Genomic DNA, 21,009 nt, shown 5'->3' on the forward strand with positions numbered 1-21,009 from the left:
TACTCGGCAAACAAACATAATTTGCACATTTTGGAATTAAATTTAATGAGCATAAAAGCTACTATGAACTGAACGCTTCAGTGTTTGCTTCTCTCCTTCCTGGATTTTGGTCATGCTGATGCATGCTGTAGTCTTTTTTAAACCACGGCAGCAAGCAATTACTCGGGTCAATAAGATATTTTTCTTGATAGGACTGATTTAATCAGGTTCAGGGGCATTTTCAGCTCCAGATTTTGTTGCAACCTACTTTTCAGGTCTCTGGAATAAGGACAAAAAACAGAAGTTCTGATTTTCGTTTTTACGATTCAGAGTGAAAAGGGCACGTATGCTGTCATAAATTAATATAGTTCGAAATTTGGACTTCACTGTCAACTTTCAACACACCCTCCACATATGATGTGGAAGAGATTGACATACCCACAACATATCAAATAAGACATCATATGGTAAAACACTTAAATAATTTGCTATTAGAGGGTTTTGAAATGTTGACAACCAAATACAAATCTTCACCAACTTATACATTTCTCTGAGATTCTTCTTAATTTAACATTTCTGGCGTATACCTCCCGTGAAAATGTTTTCAAAACCCAGAATGCCGGTGAGAATCCTATAATAGATAAGTAAATGTGTGTTCCTTTGAAGCAGAGTCTACTCAAGTTAGCGACTCTTATCTGCAAGTTCAACAACCTCCCTTTTGTTAGCATCATCAATTAAAAAAAGAAAAAAAGAAAAATCAAATATTGAAAGAAAAATATCACGTCATGAACATCAGTAATGCCGTACCTAGATCCTACGATAGATGCCCATATTCTTTGCAATGGGCAGCCTTGAGAAGTGGGTGCAGAGCTCTGTCCTTCCTTGGTTCCAACTATGGATGCCCATATCCTTTGTAATGGACAGCTTTGTGCAGCAGGTGCAGAGATCTGCCCTTTAATGGTCATTTCAGCTGAAGTTCCCATTTCATGGACAACTTTGAGTGATTCTGAGAGCCGATTGAGTAGGTTCATCAGGGCAATCACTTCATTCCGTTGCAACTGCAGCTGAAGATCGAACAGACTTCAATTTAGTTTATGAGAAAAAAAAAGCGGGGGGATGTTGGGTGATTAAGGATGATTTCATGAGGATGTAGGCAATCTATATGGTCAATCCAAAAATGCTTGACCATGTGAAAGCATACATCAAATATACCATTTTCCCTGTTTTCATACTACCAAAAGACATTTAGGCTATGTTTGGTTCCCAGAAATTTTGAAGGAAAATACAAGAAAAAGAAAATACCAAGAAAAAGTAAAAAGAAATGAAAAAATGAAAAAAAATAAAAAATAGACTAAAGATAAATTATTTTTATTCGCTACTTAAAACTTATTTTTTACTTATTTTAACTCATCGATATATAAATTAAATAATTTAAAAATATATAAGTTTTTAACTAATTTTAATTATATTTGATTTTCTTTTACATTTTTCATAGACAACCAAACATGAAAAAAATCATTTTCCTTTACTTTTTTTTTTCTTTCCTTAGTATTTTCCGGAAACCAAACATAACCTTACTGAATCCCGAGAAAAACTATTTGGTGGATTTCAAATAGAAACGTGGATGTCCTCTTATAGGGGCACAGTGACACATTAAGTAAGAATTGCTCGTAAAAGGAGAACAAACAAAAATTTTTTATTTGAAGTCAATTTAATAAACTTACAGATTGTCCCAAGAGGTCTTGACCATCAATAGAGAAGAGGATTTTCAATGCAGTTCCAAGACCAAGAACCTGAAGCTTTCCCCAAAGTCGACACTTCTCACAGCCAACACAGTCCATCAATGCACTACAATGAAAACAGAAATAATTGTATCATTGGCACAGGCATGAACCAGTCAATAATAGTGCAGCAATCAAAGATCACATTGAAATGCATAGTGAAAATTTATTGTAAGCAACCAGACATAAGGAGTGATTAAATTAGCGAAGCTACTTGGTTATACTTCAGATATAAATTCTTTATATTTGATACCCGATAAAAGTTTCTGCCTTCTTCTGCTGCATTTCTTTTGAAACAAATGAAAATTACTGATTTCAAAGTAACTTCAAAAACATCTTGAAATAATAGTTAAAATCTATTTGAGCAAAGTGACACAGGAAAATCAGTTTTTTTTTTTCCCTATTTTTTTACTAAAATCTATTTGAGCAAAGTGACACAGGAAAATTATGTTTTTTTTTTTCCTATTTATAAGTAAAAATGTCCAAGACTGATATTGAAATAAGACAACCATCAGATAAGGATTTGAGAAAGACCTAATGTTTCTGAACTGTTTTTGTATTTGCTGCTTCAATTCAGGTCCATTTTCACCTTTCCACAACTTAGCTTCATCAAATGGGATGGGGCATGCAGCTTGTAATTTGGGATTATAGAGCAGCTGTCTCATTAGAGACTGTGTTTTCAAGTCATCATCAGGGTTACCAGTATCATACTCAGCCTGCTCCAAGTAATCTGCTGCCTGAAATGTACACGAGCAGATTGCCAACAAGATGAGCAATCATCAACATTGAAGGAAATTATTCCACCAAGAGAACATGGTATTATTTAAGTGGTACTTCAGCAGTATGCTTTCAACAAAACTTAATTTGATGCTTGAAAGGAGTCAGAATTGATACTCACTTTTGTGGCAGCTCGAAGAACAAAGAGAAAAGTGAAGTACAAGTTTCCGACACGGTCTGGGTATTTTATGACTCTATCATAGAGCAATGTGAGATTTTGACCCCACTGACAGCAAAGAAAAAAAATTATTGTTAGATATGTCATCAACAGACTTCATATTAATAAAAAATTGCAAGAAATACCAGGAAAAAAGAAAGGACAGGGAATCCATCTAGAAACAAGACAAAAAAAATCTCAAGAAAATAATACGAACAGCCTAAGAATCAACACAGAATAAAGTTTCTCTAAACTCCACCAAAGTTCCAGAGATAAGCCCCTCTCTTGGCTAGGAGGTCGGCTGAGCTTTTTCCCTTGATATCCAGCCAGCTTGGCCTCCCAACCTCAATAAGATGTCCCTAGTCTCTTTCAGCAAGCAGGCAGATGTTTCAGGACCCATAGGAGCCCAGATGAAATTAAGAACTGAAAACAGAAGAATCTCCTTCAATCATGCACATACTACTTTGGGATAGCCCATATAATTCCTCTATGCTCCTTAGCAAGCCTGGAATGTGCAGCTGACTAGGATGCTCAAAAGCACAATCATCAGTTTTAATTTTTCCAAGGAGAGGGGAAGTACTGGAGTCTGAAGAGATGCCAAAAATAAATCAAAAGTGGCATTTTCCCATAAGATCCTGATGCTAAAAAATGTTACAATTTCTATCCCTCCAAATAACACACAAGAAGGCAAGGATAACACACGGTCACCATACCCTTGCACTCCCACTTCTACCCAAGGCAAAGAACTTTATCACCATCATCAACACAAACAGTTGTAATGATGAGTGTTTCCCAAGATCAACTTGGAGGAATGATGCTACAAACCATTACAAATTAAAGTCCAAATAGCTAAAAGATGATGGTTTAGAATATGAAACATACCAGGAACAGTATTTTAATGCTAAATTCAATTCAAGTGGTAGCATAGCAATTGAACTGTCTGGCTCCATCATTGTTAAGGACATATGAATAAAGGGCATAATTTCGTAAGGAGCAAGTACATTTTCCATTCCCAAAGTTTAAATAAACAACTATGAGCAAGAACCAATACCGTGCTTGTAGCTTCATTAAGCAGATAATCAGCAGCTATATGGACTGATATGGAGGAGTGAAGACCAGATATCAATTTGTACAATATTTTCTTCTCTTGACAAAATTCTCCAGATGGATCTGCATGATGGGTCAAATATCAACAAGAAATCATCATAGTAGAGAATGAGCAGCTTGGAGGGGATTGCTAAAAGGAAGCTTCTACTAGGTAATCTCATAATGGGAACACCATGTCCCATTAGTCTTTTCTCCTACTGTTGTTTTTGTTTTAGTTTTGAACAGGGATCTCCTCCTCCACTATGTAATTTTGACTTTTCTCTAGATAATCACTTCATTTTCAAGAACAAGAAAACTAAAATGCAACCAAATGCTACCTTAATTTTACCGAACAACTGAAACCCAACGTTTCTAATGAAATGGCTTAGGCATCTCCTCGTTGATGCTTATAATATGAAGAAATTGAAATAACTAAATAAACAAACATGGATACTTTCATAAGAGAAGAGAAACAATATTATCCATCATGATATGGCAGACAATAAGAACTCACATTTTGGACAATTCTCAGTATAAATAGCATCCCATATCCTTCGTGCAGATGGACCAGTATATCCAGTGTAGCGTTCAGGGTTCAGTTGAAGATTCACATATGTCATCTCCGCTGCAAATGAAAATGAACCATCAAAAGCTTTATTAAACCATTAAAGAAACTTAAGAAAAGAAAAGAAACATGGAGTGTTATTGACTAAGCAATGTCATTGGAAGTTCCAATGGATCTTAAATTGCTAGATCACATTTTCAATAAATTACCAGGGCATTATTAACTTTAAAATTTGCAAGTATATGAGTAGAGACTTATCATTCTCGGAAAGATGCAATTGGCTTGAAAAGAAATAAATTAACAAAAATGTTTAACTAAACATAAAATGAAAAATGTTAGAATGTGCAGGGTAAAAGAATCCACCATTGTCAGTCTCATCATCATTTGTCCATGGATTGTCTACTTCTACCCAGCCTTTGAAAGCTTTGGTATCTAGTGTACGGTCAACAGCCGCCTGTGGCTTTCCCTCTTGACAAATAAGATCTTCTGATGAAAGGACATGATTAAAGGGCTTCTTAAATGTTTCAGGGAACTCATTTTCGGGGCATTCACAAACACTGCAATCCCGCAAGTGGCACATACCATCATCTAGCCAGAAAGGGCAGTCACACCACAACTTAGCCTATCATAGAAATGGATCAACAGGCTTCAGAAAATGGGATATAGGTCAGTCAAGCATAAGCGAAAACACAATATCAATTGAAGTATAACAGAATAAACAAGTCATAAACACAGAAATATCGTACATCTAGATTAGTTTTGACATGTAATAATTTACCTTCAAACCCCGAAATATTGTTCTCCCCCGCGCCACCCCCCCCCCCCCCAACCCCACAACACACACACTAACTCATCTTCAAAATAGAATTAAATACATGGAAGAGCAAGGACCGGGTATTAATTCATCAGACAATTTGCTTGCTTCTAGCCAGTATGGAATTAAAACCAACCTTAAAATATCGGAAAAATGGAGTTGTAACAAGCTCTTGGAGTATTGGATGCAAAACTTCCTCATTAAGATGGTCTACCGTCACATAGTCACAACAACAGTCCTCTACCATCCCACTATACTTATGTGCATCCTGAAAAAGTTTTGGGCAAAGAATTTTAATGAGAAGCCGAAACACAAATAGCTGCATCAATCAAGTCTAATTTGTCATTCAGACCAATGAAAGCAAGCTCAGTTGAGTAACTATGCTCAGAATTGTAACAAAATCGTTCAATAACCTAAAGTAATTATCATACAAACATAATTAATCATAAAGCTATAAAAAATCATAATTACTCATAAAATTTCAGTCCTTTCAACAATTAAAAAAGTGGTTCAGATATTAGGTACAGCTCTCAAGTTAGAGTTCATATTTTCGAGAAAAATTAATAAAACAAAACCAGTTCTTTGATCGAGAAAAATCTAAATGTCAGATACCAAAATGCACAAAATTTCAAATCAAACCATGTAATTGGTTGCCGAGAAAATGTAGGAAATGAAAAAGGAACCCTCTACTCATCCGAGAGACCAACCACCTCACTTTCACTTTTCTTTCTTTTGCTCGATTTTCTCAGAAACCAAACAGACGGCAAAAGAAAATACCTTCCCACAGTGGCAGGGTTTATTGCTGCCACCGAAATGCGAGATCATTGGTTTCATCGCCATAGCAAGAAGGACGACGAGGAGAGCCCCGACGACCCAAACCCATCGGCGTCTGTGACTTTTCTCCGCAATCTCTGATTTCACCACCGCCATGCGTGTAGAAGCCCTAGATTTCTCAAGAAAACACCTCTGTTTGGTTGCAGGAAAAAAAAAAAATCGATGAATAGAAAAGGAAAAGCAGATTTGAGTTGTGTAAGTTGTATCATCAATTGTTTAACATAAATGGTATATATACGAGAAAGCAGGAGCCAAAGTTAAAGAAAAGATGGGCGGTAGTTGCTGGTTTTATTCCAGAAGCTTTGATTTTTCAAGAACTATGGATCTACACTAAACCTTTAAAACTAAACAATGTACGGTCGGTCGATGTAATTGGAAACCGTGGATTTAGGATTTAATGCCCAATTACATCCTAAAATTAATTATTGATTTTTTTAAAATGACATGGCATTTAAAAAAAAATTGCCACCTGGCATGCTTAAGTGCTTTCTTTTTTTAATTATTTTGTATTACGCTTACCTTGTTCATGGTGTAATTCAAGATAAGATGATAAATGTCTCTAAGATTTATATTTATCTCCAATTTTTAAATCCAATCAAGTTTAGACATATGATGACGTGGAGGCATGCACCCAACGATAAATAATCCATAATTTTAAGTTGTCCGGCTACTTGAGGCATGAAGAAGAAAAACAAAAAGCATTATTTTTGGTTTAGAAACTGGGGGCACCAGGATACGCGCATGATGTTGTCACCCATCCAATGTCTTTTTGCCACGTCAGACTCTCCACTTCCCTAACCATTGTAAATGCCCAAGAAACTCCACTGGGTCATGGCCCATGGTCCATTCACAGCCTTTAACGGTCAAAAGTAAAGATGAGTTTGAAAATTAGAGTGGTGGGTTTCTGTTTCCGGAAATGGGAAAACCATGGTCAAAACTTCATATTCTACCTCTGATTTTCATAGCAGATTTCATTTTCCACCGATCTAATCATTTCTCCCATTCCCGCACAGATTTTAATGGATTTGGCAAACAATAAAAAAAATTTTAAATTTTTAAAATTAAAAAAAAAAAAAAAAGAAAACCACTCTCACACACACACCACTGTATATATATATATATATAAAGGAAACAAATAAAAGAATATCACAAACACTTTTTTTTAATATAAATAAAACAATTATAAAATCTAATTATAATAAAAGCCAATTAGGATTCTAAATCCTAAAAAAGAACTAACAATTCAGATATTAATTAAATAATTACAACAAATTAAGATAATATTATTATAAAAGAAGAGTTTAATAGGATAAGAATAGGAAGAAGAAACAATAGGAATAAAACTATGTGTTCCATCTTAGAACCACCTTTTATAGAACAAGAGATAGTAGAAACTTTGTATATATATATATATATATATATAAAATCAAGAAGGGATTACAATAACAGTTGATGAATATTAGGAAATAGATGATTATTTATTGTAGCATATTCTCATACCAAATTTCATATATCATAACACCCTAGATGATTATAGAAATATACCTTATTAAAACTTTATTAGAAGAAAATCTAATAGGAAAAACTTTAGTAAAGGGAAAAAAAAGTAGAATATTCATTTAAATGATTTTATCATCAAAGTTACCCCACTAAAAACCTTGTCAGTAAAACCATAAAATCTAGACGCAGGTAAAAAGAGTATAGTATATCTATATTAATATCCTCTTTCTGATATGTATATGATCATATTTTTTTCAAAGTTTCAATTTGTAGATCTCTCAATTTCTGCATCCCAATGTTGTATCTTAACTTTTTCATAATAAATAACAATATTTTTATGAATAGATCTCCTAGATTATCACATGATTTTAAACATCAATTTTACTGTTCTTTAATAGCTCATGAGCATAGAAGAACTTAGAGCAAATATGTTTAGCTTTATCATCCTTTATAAATCTTCCCTTAAGTTATGCAATACAAGCAACATTTTCTTCATATAACTTTGTCAAATTATCTTTGATGAAGCCACATGACTCTCTAATATGTTGGATCATTGATCTTAACCATACACACTCATGACCGCTTCACGAATTGTAAATATTTTTAAATGATTTGAAAATGTGTCTACCATTGTTTATCTAACTGATTCCATAATATTGTTGTACCACCATAGGTAAATATATACTACCTTGTTTGAGATCAAGCTTTTTGATAATCCAAAAGATAGTCAACGACCGCATAACCAAGTAACTAAAACTATAATCCTTTTAAGTACAATAAACCAATGTTAGATATTCCATAGAGACAGCATACTACATGCTTGACACTATTCCAATGTCTTCAAGTTGGTGTGAAACTATATCTCGTAAGCAAGTTAACAAAGAATACTATGTCTAATCATACACAATTTACAAGGCATATGAGTGCACCAATAGCATTAAGATAAAAGTATTTCTCCAAATATTTCTTCGTTATCCTATTTAGGATTTTTAAAAATCATTTTTTATTTCTAGTGAGCGAACTACCATTGAAGAATTTAGTTGATGTGATTTATCCATATGAAAACACTTCACGTTTTTTTTTTTTTTTGTATATGTTGATTGATGAACTAACATTCCATTTGAAAACTGCTCGATCAGACAAGACATAATTTTGTTTTCCTCAAATTTTTCATTTCAAATTCTCTCTTCAAATAATTAGCAATTTTTATGAGTTATCATCAACATAAACTGCAATAATTCCAAATCTGATTTATAATCTCTTAATGAAAATGCATGGACATATAGGGTTAATCACATACCCTTCTTTTAGAAAGTATATGCTAAGGTGATTGTACAACATGTGTCTGAATTACTTTAATCCATATAATGATTGTAGTAACTTGATTGAGTACATGCTACGAGAATTAATATTATTTGCTTAAGGCAATCTAAATCATTAAATGATTTTCATGTATATATTATTATCTATGGATCCATATAAATATGTCGTAATGACATTCATGATATGCATATCTAGTCCATTTAATACTTTCATACAAATTAAAAATCAAAATGTGATTGCATCCATAACAAGAGAGTATGTTTCCTCATAGTTAATACTAGGTCTTTAGGAGAAAGGTTATGTTACTAATCGCATTTTATATTTTATGATTTCATTCTTCTTATTGCGTTTTCGAATAAAAACCCATTTATATCCAATAGACTTTACATCTACATGAGTTTAGACTACTGGTCCAAATATTTTTTTTGTTTTATTAACAAGTTTAATTCTTATTAGATTACTTCTTTCCATTTTTATCAATCATTTCTTCATCAACATTCATCCACAACTTTTAGTTCAGGATTCTCATCATTTTTTATGATGTTGATAGCCACTTCAAAAGAAAATATTGTGTAGAGTGTATTTTGATCTCATTTTTCTCTTGTATGTAGATAACTAATAGAGATCTCCTATTTTGAGGGATTTGTGTCTCTTTAAAGGCTAATTGTATAATTTGAGCCTCTTTTAAGGGTCATTTGATTATTAATCTAGGACTAATTAGTCAAATTTAATAGCCTATTTTTCTATTGAACTTTTACAAGAGTGTCAATGTTTTTATGTGTTTTTACTTGCACTTTTCTTTTCCAATGAACTATATCATTTGAGCTAATAGGTCTATCATGGTTCATGCGTATCTTAGATTCATTTCATATTATATTGGTTAATTGTCCTATAAGAACATCAATCTACGCTAGAGTATTTGCAATTAGTATATATGACTTTGTCATTTTCTTTACATCAATGAATGTATCTAGTAGTTGATTTGCGATTTATTACAAATGAATAATCTTTTGAACTTTTTATTCACATTGATTTGTTTTTAAAGGTCAAGATCAGATAAAATCATTGTATTCTAAGTAATTATATTATTTTCACGCCATTCTTTTGGAAAAATTGTTTCATCAAAATGGCAATCGACAAAACATGTCATAAAAACATCACATATTTGGGGTTCCAAATATCAAATGATATTTTGGAGAATCAAAATCAACATAAATCCCAAGGCACTTTTGAGAACCCATCTTAGTCTTTAAAGGAGGAACAATAGGGACATAGACAGTACAACAAAAAATTCTTAAGTGAGAAACATTTGGTTGTTGACAAAGTACAAGTTTTAAAGATGAATCCTCATGATAAATGAAAAGCCAAAGATGGACTAAGGATGTAGCATGGAGTATAGCATGACCTCAAGCAAAAAGAGGTAGTTGTGTTCTTAAAAGTAATGGTAGAACAATCAATTGAAGTCGTTTGATAAGATATTTAACAAGACCATTTTAGGTATGAACATGAATAACAAGACATGCTCAATGTCAATTCTAGTTGACATACTAAAGTCAATAAAAGTTTGGGATGGAAATTCACCCGCATTATCAAGACAAATTTTCTTAGTAAGGTAATCTAGAAATTGTGTTCTTAGATTAATTATTTAAGTAACCTAATAAAAGCAATATTGCAAATGAAAATGAGATAAATATTGACTAAGGATGTAGCATGGAGTATAGCATGACCTCAAGCAAAAGGAGGTAGTTGTGTTCTTAAAAGTAATGGTAGAACAATCAATTGAAGTCGTTTGATAAGATATTTAACAAGACCATTTTAGGTATGAACATGAATAACAAGACATGCTCAATGTCAATTCTAGTTGACATACTAAATTCAATAAAAGTTTGGGATGGAAATTCACCCGCATTATCAAGACAAATTTTCTTATTAAGGTAATCTAGAAATTGTGTTCTTAGATTAATTATTTAAGTAACCTAATAAAAGCAATATTGCGAATGAAAATGAGATAAATATATGACCACTTAGTGAAGGCATCTATTAAGACCATAAAATACCGAAATGGTCCACAAAGAGGATGAATGAGGCCAGATATATCCTAATGATTTCTTTCTAAAAAAGTTGGGAATTTTGAGACAACTTTGGTAAAAGATGGCTTGTATATATATATATATCTTCTTAATACAGGTAACACAGTTGTAATTATTAGGCACAAGAATCTTTTGGTGTTTTAAAGGGTGCCCATGAGAGTTACAAATGATTCAACGCATCATAGATGAACTAAGGTGACCAAATCACTCAAGCCAAAGCATGAAGGTATAGGTCATAGAACTTGTGGTTCATTATAGCATATGATTTAATAGGTCTAATGGTTGCGTGATACAATCCACAAGAAAAAGTAGGGAGTTTCTCTAATAGATACTTTTGTCCAGAAACAATTAAAGTAAGTCTATATTACTTTTATTCATAACATCAATATGATATCCATTTTGACAAATATCTTTAAAACTAAGCAAATTCCTTTTAAATTTGACATAATATAATGCATCATCAATATTAAGTTTGATTCTGGTAATTAAAACAATAGTAGTTCTTCTAGATCTTTGAATTAGATTTTATAGAACCTAATATTATACTAATAATGTTTGGTACAAATGTTAAGTTCAAGAAATACTTTTAATCTAGAAGAATTGTATGCATTGTGACACAATTTGCAAGACATACATCTTCATGATGTGTTGTGTAATTAGTCAAGTTAAGATGATTCATCTATTTATTTGACAAAATAAATAAATAAATATCATGCATAGAAAAAAAAAAAGAACTCAAAAAAAAAAGTTAATGTTTGTAAAACGAAAGAACATATGAAGATAACATAACATATAAGGCATAACAATCAATCATAAAAAACATGTTCATCTCCAATTAAATGATCAATTTTGTCACTAGGATCTTCAAAAAAATTGAACACATCCAAGTGAGTTATGTCTTCAATTCCATTATTATCAATGAAGTTTGTTACAACCTTCTTTCTTTTCACCTTTTATAAGGCTTGGTAAAGGACAACTAAACGTTTCGAAGTACAAGTACGTGTCCAATGTCTTTTTATGCAACATCAATAGCACTCATTCTTATGAGTTTGTTTGCCTTGTATATTTTTCTTTTTTATGTAAAATTATTTTTTACAGACCAAGTTAGAGGGAAGCAAGAAGGAAGATGATGTTACAACTAAGGAATTTGGGATGCTATGTTTTTATGGTATAGATGTTTTGGATGTTGGAACATTTTGTAATAATAAGAAAAACAAAGAACTATAATTACATGTCATAGTTATATTTGTATACAAATAACTTGAACAACATGATGTAGAATTACAATATTCTAGGTTGAGAAGATTGGTGTTGTTTGGATTTGATTATTAGTTAAATTTTCAAGATGTTTCATGATTCCTACAATAGAAAGTTTGAAGGTACTAAAGGTCTCTCAAGGAAGGAAGATGGTCATTTGCAAAATTTAAAGAAATGTTAAAAAAAAAAAAAAAAAAAAAACCAAGTTAAACACAAAGGAAAAAAGATTGCACAAGTGGTTCGAGCTCTTGGCGTGCAAATCTATATTTCTATACAATTTTATTTACTCTATGGCTCTTTATTTATATTTGTATTATAAACATTTAAGTAAATGGTTATTATTTTCTCATTTATAACTCTATTTACTTTAGGTTTACAATATAAATAATAGGGGTATGGAATACCTCCATTTGAATCCAATTAAAATACTTTTAAAACTTCCTTTCATGTAAATCAAAATCTACTTTTTCAATTTTAGTTATAAATTTATAGTTTTTGCTAAATTTCTTTGAAAAATAAATTACCTAAGAAAAATGATCAAAAATAAAAATTCAAAAAAAAAATATTTTGAACATCACTAACATACAAATAATAAAATCCACCATTTTTTTTCTTAAATTTTAAAACTTTTAAAAATGTTCTATTTTCTATATTTAATGAAATTTTTGCACAATAAAAGCACGGTACCTAACATATATGAAAACTCTGTATCGAAACTATGTTATCTTAACTTATAAAATAAAATAAAATTTTAAGTGTGGAATTTTTAAAATAAAATATAATGATGTAGTTATTATTTAGAAATATATATTTAATAAAAAAATTTTGATTGCTATTTATACATCAAAACTAAAATATTTAAATATGAAAATAAATTATTAATATACTATACGACAAATATTATATTATTATATTACCATATTACTCAATTAGTTATTAATTCTATATTTTTTGTTAAAATTATTAGATATGAATAAATAAATATAGAGAAAGATAATAAATTTTATTTGAAAAAAAAAATTAAGCTAATAGAATATGATATCCTTGAAAATATTGCAATTCCCTTTATTGGAGAGCCACAGCCTACTTTTTCTTTACCCATGCGACCAAAAGCAATAAATTATGTTATAAGGTAACTGGCAAAATCGAAGGGGCTATATCATGCAATGTTATACCCAATGAGCCAATCGATAGCATCATTCCTAAGGAGTTGTTTGGATGTACCCAATCATGGTCCTATGGATTTCATTAATATTCGATGCAAAAAAAATGAAATAAAATAAAAAAGTTAAAAGAACCTCGTCTTTGACCGTTTCCTTTTGCTCTTATCCATGCCGGGGGCAACCACTAGCGGTTAGCTTCTGTGGTTCGGATTCGGAAAGGCGTTGTTACAATTTACAAGCCCTGTCGATATAACATATATCAGACGGCGTTACTGTCCCAAGGGCTAGCACGATGACCAGGGCCCCTGCGCAAGCTCCGTATATAGACCGATCCACTGACCGCCAAAACGACGGCGTTGAAGACGTTGCATTGTCTGGCCTGTCGGTTGCTCTTCTCCACGAGAAAACGTGATTCTCTGATACAAAATGGTCCAAAACCCTTGGGTCTTGCCGTTGAAATTTCCGTACAGGTCGTCTCACGCCAATTCTGTTGAAGTTGCAGTAGTGGTCTCCGTGGGTCCCGGTTAGTTGGCGCGTGGAAGGCGCGTGTCTCCCTGGTAACTGTATAAAAAAGGGAAAAAAAATTGCCATTAACCATCATCAGCATCAGCATAGAGGCAGAGGATACCCAGGCCAAGAGTTGAAGGAGACATGGCGTGCTGTGCCTGAGAGCGGATGATTAGGAGTCCGTACTCTCTGTGAGGATAAGAAGCAGCAGGAGAGAGAGGCTGAGAGCGCTCAACCTCCAGCACTGCGCAGCCGTCAGATATTGCCGGGTACGCTCCCCCACGTCCCTCTCATTCTCTCCTCTTCTCTTCAGATTCCTCCTCTCTCTCTCTCTATTTCCATTTTCTTCCTTTAATTATCTGCAAACCCTAGGAGTCGTTTGGACTTTGGACTACTGCTCTGCAACATTTCCTATGCATTCCGCTGTTTTCTGCTTCCCAACTCACTGTATTTCACTGTTTGTTTTTTGTTTCTTGTATATGTAGCTTGTACTACTGCTGCAAAACCCTACAAATACCGCCACTCGGTACTCTCTCCCATCATACGTGATCAAAAGCAACAGTTGGAACTTGAAAGTTGAAACCCCTTCAATCTTTTGCCTTCCAACACAGAAAAGTAGCTTTGCGAATCCTTAGGGTTTTTATTTACTTATTTATTTTCTGTCCTCTGTAGTTTTATTGCAGTTCGGAACCAGAAAGCATGCAAATGAAGGAATCAGGCATGATAGAGGAACAGCTTGGGATGGACGGTGAAGCCCAGGAGAAGCCGGAGACCACGTATGAGGCGGTGAGGAGGCTGGGCTCCGGCAATGCGGTGGTGGTGTTCAGCATCAGCGGCTGCTGCATGTGCCACGTGATGAAACAGCTGCTTTTCGGCCTTGGAGTAGGACCCACTATCGTGGAGCTCGACAAGGAGAAGTATGGCTCCGAAATGCAATCCGTCCTGTACCAGCTCGCCGGCGGCCAGCATTCTGTCCCGGCTGTCTTTGTGGGTGGCAAGTTCTTGGCGGTATCGAAACTCTCATGGCTTGTCACATTAACGGCACCTTGGTCCCTCTCCTGAAAGCTGCCGGAGCTCTCTGGCTATAACTTCATCATCACCGGAATATCCAACTCCTATTACTAGAATTTCCCTATTATGGTGGCACTTTTACCCGTCTTTTTATGATCATAATCAGACATACATAATTGTACAGTGAACTGAGCTTGTTTGTTTTTGGAAGGCTCATATCAAGAAGATGAATGTTATTTGGGATATTAGATGTCAATTAATATGAAATCAACTATCTATGGAATTGAGTGGTGAATATCAGATAAGTTTGAATCTCCATTTTTCCGACTGGTTGACCGGATATCACAGACCGCCTGCCGGCCGGAAATCAAGGAGATTAGATTAATGGCATGCAATAACCATGCAAAGACATAAAAGAGGGTGTGGGAATAAAATTATGCCAAGTCCGTACAAAATTGAGGACATATACCTTCTGCCAAATTTCATAACGGTTTCTTTTTTCTTTTTTCTTTTAGAAAAAATAAATGATGGGGATATGAGTGAAGGAAGACGAGAGGATCTTTTGATTTGCTCCCTCTCGGTTTTGGGGTTTGACAGGCGTAGATGGTGCCTATAGCATGGACTAAAACGCTGCGTTTTGAAGAAGGCCACTTAGTCTTCCTCGTCCCCCCTTTACCACATGGCTCATGGACCAATCTCACAAAGATGTGATCTTATTTAAAATGAAATTATTATTTTTTAATTAAACAGACTTCACTGTCTCCTACGAAATTGAAATCGATCGTGTTTAGAAACGATCATATTTCATCAATTCAAAAAGTCTTAATTCATAATTAATTGGCAAAAGCCTTAGGATTGAAAGTATCATCAATTATTGAAGATCATCTACTTTTTTCTTTTTTTTTTGTATATATGGGGTATCTCCTGACCTTCTATAAAAAGATGACCTATTAATTGAATAAATACATTATTCTTAACATTTCAATTTCTTTCTCATCTTGTTTGTTCTTCTTCCTTTATTTTACAATGTCATTAGCACGAGTTGAAGACTTCTCCCTGTTCAAGTATATAACCAAAAAAAAAAAAGACTTAGAGAGTGTTTGGCAAATCAATTTAATAATGTAATATGACTTAATAATTTAAGTCATTAAATATAAAGTCAAAAATAATTTTAAGTATTGAGTCAAAATAGTTATCTTATTTTGAATATAATGACTCGCACTCAACTGTATAAATATTATCCCATCCAAAGGAACCTCACAGTTTTAAAATGCATCTATGTGGTTAAGAAACTCATATTTATATAGTATAAAAATTTTCTCCCCTATCTAATGTGAAACATCATAAATACCCCTCTATACACATACAACATTATCCTTGTATCACATGGGATTATAGGACTAAACAGACACACTCCTCATGAGGTCAAACAAACCCTCATACTAGGGACAAACACTCCTCACGAGATCAAACAAACTTTTACATCGGAATTGATGATTGGCCCTGATACAATTTATAACAACCTACAACCAATCGTGTGATATTGTCTGCTTTAAACTCAAAAGGGATATCATGGTTTTAAAATACATCTACAGAGTCTACAGAGTTAAGAGGGACTCATAATTATATAGTATCAAGAATCTATTTATAAAACCAATATTTTTATTTTTAAAAACAATTTGTCCACACTTCAAAACATTACTTTGAAAAAACATAAAATAGGTTGAAAAAAATCTAATTTCCTAGTTCTCAACCAATTTTTGCTTCCCTTTTAGTTGTGGATGGTGAAATTACAGTGCTTTGCATTTAAACCTGGAAATCTTACAATAGGTTTTGCCCCAAACGCCGAGTACATAATTACAATTGCAATCGGAGGGAATAATATAATTACAATCAATAATTGAAATTGATCATACATGTTTATTACATGATCATTTTAGAAGACAAAAAAAAAAAAGACGAGAAAATGATAAAATGAATGCATACGTAGCTTGGAAAGAATTAACTCCATCGATTGCATGTTCACAGTAGTACGTAGTCTCAGGCTATGGTGATCCTCCTAGTCCAAAACCTTCCAATTTCATGTATCGTCCAACCAAGAAACCGACATATCGGCTGGAAACAAGCTCCCAAGGGGTTCCTAACGTAGACGAACCAGCATGAACGCAATGTAGCATTGTTCTTCACTCTCCTCCACATACGAACCAAGCAGTTCTGGTTTCGGCTGGAGAGAACTGCAGCTGACTGGAGGTAGGCGGAGGCTGCATGCTTTACCAGTTGGTTCCGTATCGAAATGTTGGTCGAATCGAAAGCATTTCCCTCGTACGAATTATATCTTGGCGAGTTGAGAATCACATCTTTCAAACTTGTGTACTTTACCAGTGCATCACTTTCCTCGCCATCCCTGATGATGGAAGAATGTCTCTTTAGTTTTGATACTGCAGCAGGTAGGGTTTCTTCTAGGCTGTGAAGTTCTGTCTCCATCATCATTACAAGCCATTATGGTATGATCTGAGGGTGGAGATAGGCATACTGGAGGAGGAGGAGGAAGGTCTCTCTACAGGTTGATGGGGTTTAATGGGGTTTTTTTTATCTGGGTTGGATGCATATATGCATGGTGAATACTGGATAACGAAATCAAAATTGGGAGAGAGGGGATTGGGGTTGGTATCAGTGATCGTCCTTTCTGTTTTCTTTGTTGTGAGTTGGGAGAGAGACGTTGGAAATGAATGAATGCATGAGAGGGCGTTTTCACCTAACCCACTGATTTTTTTGGTGGATCATCCTTTAAGATAGGGTGCTATAAACTCGGACAAATGAGAGATATTTTGGTCATGATGTCTTCAATATTTAGTCCACAGTGTCAATGGAATTTGTCCTGATTTTTGGTAGATTCTTCCTTCTTTGTAGGGAATGATTTAGCATTCCCAATCATAGTTTCTCAGTTTAGAATCTTTCTGTTAATTTTTGTTACATGCCATCCGCCCTTCTCATCTCATTTTTTTCCAACTTCCACAAACGGTCCCTTGAAATAGGCACTTCTCAAAATCCAATCCGTTTGGGGCGGCCAAACCAATTATAGATGTCTATTTTTGCTCCTATTTTCGAAAATAATTTTGAGAAAAGTTTTAAAAAAATCTTTTATAATGTTTTGTAAAACAAAACTTTGTTTGGAATCTAAAATATTTTAAATCTATTTTTAGTATTTTTTTTAAATATGTTTTAAAAATAATTTGCATATCCAATGCTTTATTTTTAATTTTTCTACATGTTTGTATAATTGTTTTTTAAAAGCACGTGAAAGCAATTACAAAATGTTTTTTAAAAAACCTTCTGTTTTATATTCTTAAGAATAAAAAAAATGGTTTTCTCATTATCAGACATGTTTTCCTATTTTTTTCTAGAGAAGAGAAAAAAACAATTTCCAAACAGACCCTTTGTATTTGATTTGGGGAAGTCGAATTTTAAAAATTGAATTTCAGCTTCTATCTTACATGGTTGCATGAATAAATCAAGCTTGGTAGTTAGGCCCAGGCCCATAGATAGTTCCAATTCTGATTCTTTGACCCATGCAAGGCCCAAACCAGGTCCACTAACCAAATGGGCACGAAAGCCCAATTTTTCAGGAGACCAGTTAAAAAATGGAAGGAATCTTCGCCCACCAACTGAATTTGAAGATACATAAAGTTTTTTTATTTTATAATTTAATTTTACCTTCTTTTTTTTCTACTCTTCGTCATCTACAGTCTAAGAGGAACCCCTAGGGTGGGGCCCTTAATAAGGACCCCGTGGGGTTCTTAATAAGGACCCTGCTTTCAAAAAATTGATTATTCAAACTTTTACTTTAAAGGGGCATGCCCTTTACCAAAATCGTGAGCTTTAGAAAAAGTTGGAAAGGAGGACAAAAATAAAAGTCAAAAAAGATGACAACAGTGGTCCTTGATGGTGACCATTTTATCTGTTGGAATAATCCAGAATCAAGAAAGTTTAATACATTTATGATATGTTTATTAAACTTTGCAAAAAAAAAAGGAATTAAAAGTTAAAATAATGAGAATCAATATTTTTGTGCCTCCAATAATTTTTATTGATATAAAATCTATAAAAAGAGATGAATAAATTAAATATCTTAAATGTTATAAATAGTTACATTTTTAATAATAATTAAATTTTTTTGCTAAGATATCAAAAAATTTCTTATGTTAATTAATATATTTATCGACATAAATTTGGTTTAAGGCACGTATTCTTTTCTTATAAGTTGATTTGAAATATTAATGCAATCAAAACTATTGAAATCCAAATTTAAAAGATAGGTTTTATTCCTTCGAATATCTAATTATTTTTCTCAACAAACATGAATTCTTCATGATAAGTAGAATAAATTTTAGGTGGTATTTGTTTTTTTTTTTTTTTGTTAAATAGAAAAAGTCAAAGTTAAAAATAACTCATCGATAAGAATCCTTGATTTTTTTGTCAGACAAACCTTATGGCTAGAAACCTTTTTTTTTTAACCATTAACTCAATTACCAAATTGCTCTAATCCTTTCCACATCAATGACTATACCACTAAAATATCCTCTAATCCATTAGACGAGCCTTAATCCACTACTACCATTGATGATGTCATTGGCAAGTTTTTTCTTATCTTATTGTGTTTCATAGGTTATTTTGGGTTTTTTGTGAGGTGTTTTTGTGAATTTTGCAATAAGTGTGTTTCTTACTTGCTAAGGGTGATTAGGACAATTTACTCTATTTTGAAAAGGCAAGAATGCTCTATTTATTTGCTAAAAATGACATGAACATTGTTGTCACCACCAAAGGGTGGTTGTCTTCCAATTTTAATATGAAGGACATGGGCAAAGTAAATTTAGCGTTTGAAGTTAAGATCTTAAGGGATTGCTCAGGAAGACTTCTTGGTTTATCTCAAGAGACTTGTATTAAGAAGATTCTAAAGTGGTTTCAGATGCAAAATTGCAAACCTATTGATACCCTTATCAAGAAAGGTTACACTTAAACCTTTATTAATGCCCTAGGAATGATGAGGAAAGGAAACGAATGACAAAAGTTCCTTATGTGAGTGCAATTGGAAGTCTAATGTATGTTATGTTGTGTATTAAACCTAGCATATGTTGCGTAGTTGGATTAGTCAATCGTTACTAAAGTAACCCAGGCCCTATTCATTGGCGAGCAGTTAAGAGGATTTCTCGTTTCCTCCAAGGGACTAAAGATTTTTTCATTTACTATCTAGGTGGAGATTTGAGATTAAGAGGACATTATGATGTAGATTAGGCTAGTAATCAAGATGATCATAAATCCACTATAGGATATGATTTCTTACTCAATGGTATCGCTATTACTTGGTGTAGCAAGAAGCAATCTTGCATTGCTCTATCCATTATGGAGTTGGAGTATGTTGCTTATTCAACAGTAGTATAGGAGGTTGTTGGGTTAAGGAGATTCTTCCAACACCTAAAAGTCACAACTTTTGCCAAAGAGCCTACCACTATTTTTAGTGATAGCATGACTACTGTTACATATAGTAAGGATCCTAAATACCATGATAGAACCAAATATATAGATGTTCGTTTTCACTACATTCAAGACATTGTTGCACAAAAGGAGGTAGTCCTGAAACATATCTTGACCAGTAGAATGATGGCTAATCCACTTACTAAAGTCACTACTAGAGATATCATTTGGACTTATGTGAGGAGTTTAGGATTTTTTAAACTTTGATATGTATTTTATTTTGGGAAACTTCTTGCATTGACATTTTATGGGTACCTTATACATTTATTCCTCTTAGATGTGGATTCCTTTAGTTTGATTAATACCAACAACATACATTATTTGATTGTCACCAGGCTTAGATTGGTCTATTCACATAGACAATCACCCTAATGCTTAGATGGCAAGTAGGATGAGATGATTTCTTTTTTTTTTTCCTTTTTATGCTAACTATATATTTGGAACATCACCTTAGTTAGGCTAAGATGAGACATATAAAAGTCAAATATGATTTTATTCCATAAATTCATATTGCCTTAACAAAGTCGAATGTGAGATATTAGGCAAATGTCTAATAAGCGATTGTGCTAAGAAACTCATAATAAGCACTTAAGGAGGTGACTTAGCTAAGATTTGTACGGTGTTAGAAAGTGA

The 21,009-nt window shown here is 33.3% G+C and overlaps 3 protein-coding genes across 3 annotated transcripts; 1 reads left to right on the forward strand and 2 right to left on the reverse strand.

Annotated features, from left to right (window-relative positions):
- Window positions 1-326: 326 nt before the first annotated feature.
- On the reverse strand, window positions 327-6,316 carry LOC117923737 (endoplasmic reticulum oxidoreductin-1-like). The gene is made up of 10 exons (XM_034842168.1): window positions 5,937-6,316; window positions 5,296-5,427; window positions 4,709-4,967; window positions 4,295-4,405; window positions 3,746-3,864; window positions 2,659-2,763; window positions 2,295-2,497; window positions 1,704-1,827; window positions 787-1,043; window positions 327-674 (listed from the first exon to the last, which is right to left on the reverse strand). Exons 1-10 carry the CDS (start codon window positions 6,087-6,089, stop codon window positions 671-673), a joined length of 1,467 nt encoding a protein of 488 aa, XP_034698059.1. The 5' UTR covers window positions 6,090-6,316; the 3' UTR covers window positions 327-670.
- Window positions 6,317-14,223: 7,907 nt separating this feature from the next.
- LOC117924257 (glutaredoxin-C9-like) lies at window positions 14,224-15,122 on the forward strand. Its single transcript, XM_034842849.1, is given in 3 exon segments — window positions 14,224-14,359; window positions 14,506-14,830; window positions 14,833-15,122. Coding segments are annotated over 2 exon segments (387 nt in total). The 5' UTR covers window positions 14,224-14,359; window positions 14,506-14,532; the 3' UTR covers window positions 14,922-15,122.
- A 1,511-nt stretch (window positions 15,123-16,633) lies between these two features.
- On the reverse strand, window positions 16,634-18,584 carry LOC117923105. Its single transcript, XM_034841351.1, is given in 3 exon segments — window positions 16,634-17,336; window positions 17,339-17,607; window positions 18,559-18,584. Coding segments are annotated over 3 exon segments (747 nt in total). The 3' UTR covers window positions 16,634-16,884.
- Between the last annotated feature and the right edge of the window lie 2,425 nt (window positions 18,585-21,009).

Source organism: Vitis riparia, chromosome 10 (genome assembly GCF_004353265.1).
Source record: "Vitis riparia cultivar Riparia Gloire de Montpellier isolate 1030 chromosome 10, EGFV_Vit.rip_1.0, whole genome shotgun sequence".
Taxonomy (NCBI): Eukaryota; Viridiplantae; Streptophyta; class Magnoliopsida; order Vitales; family Vitaceae; genus Vitis; species Vitis riparia.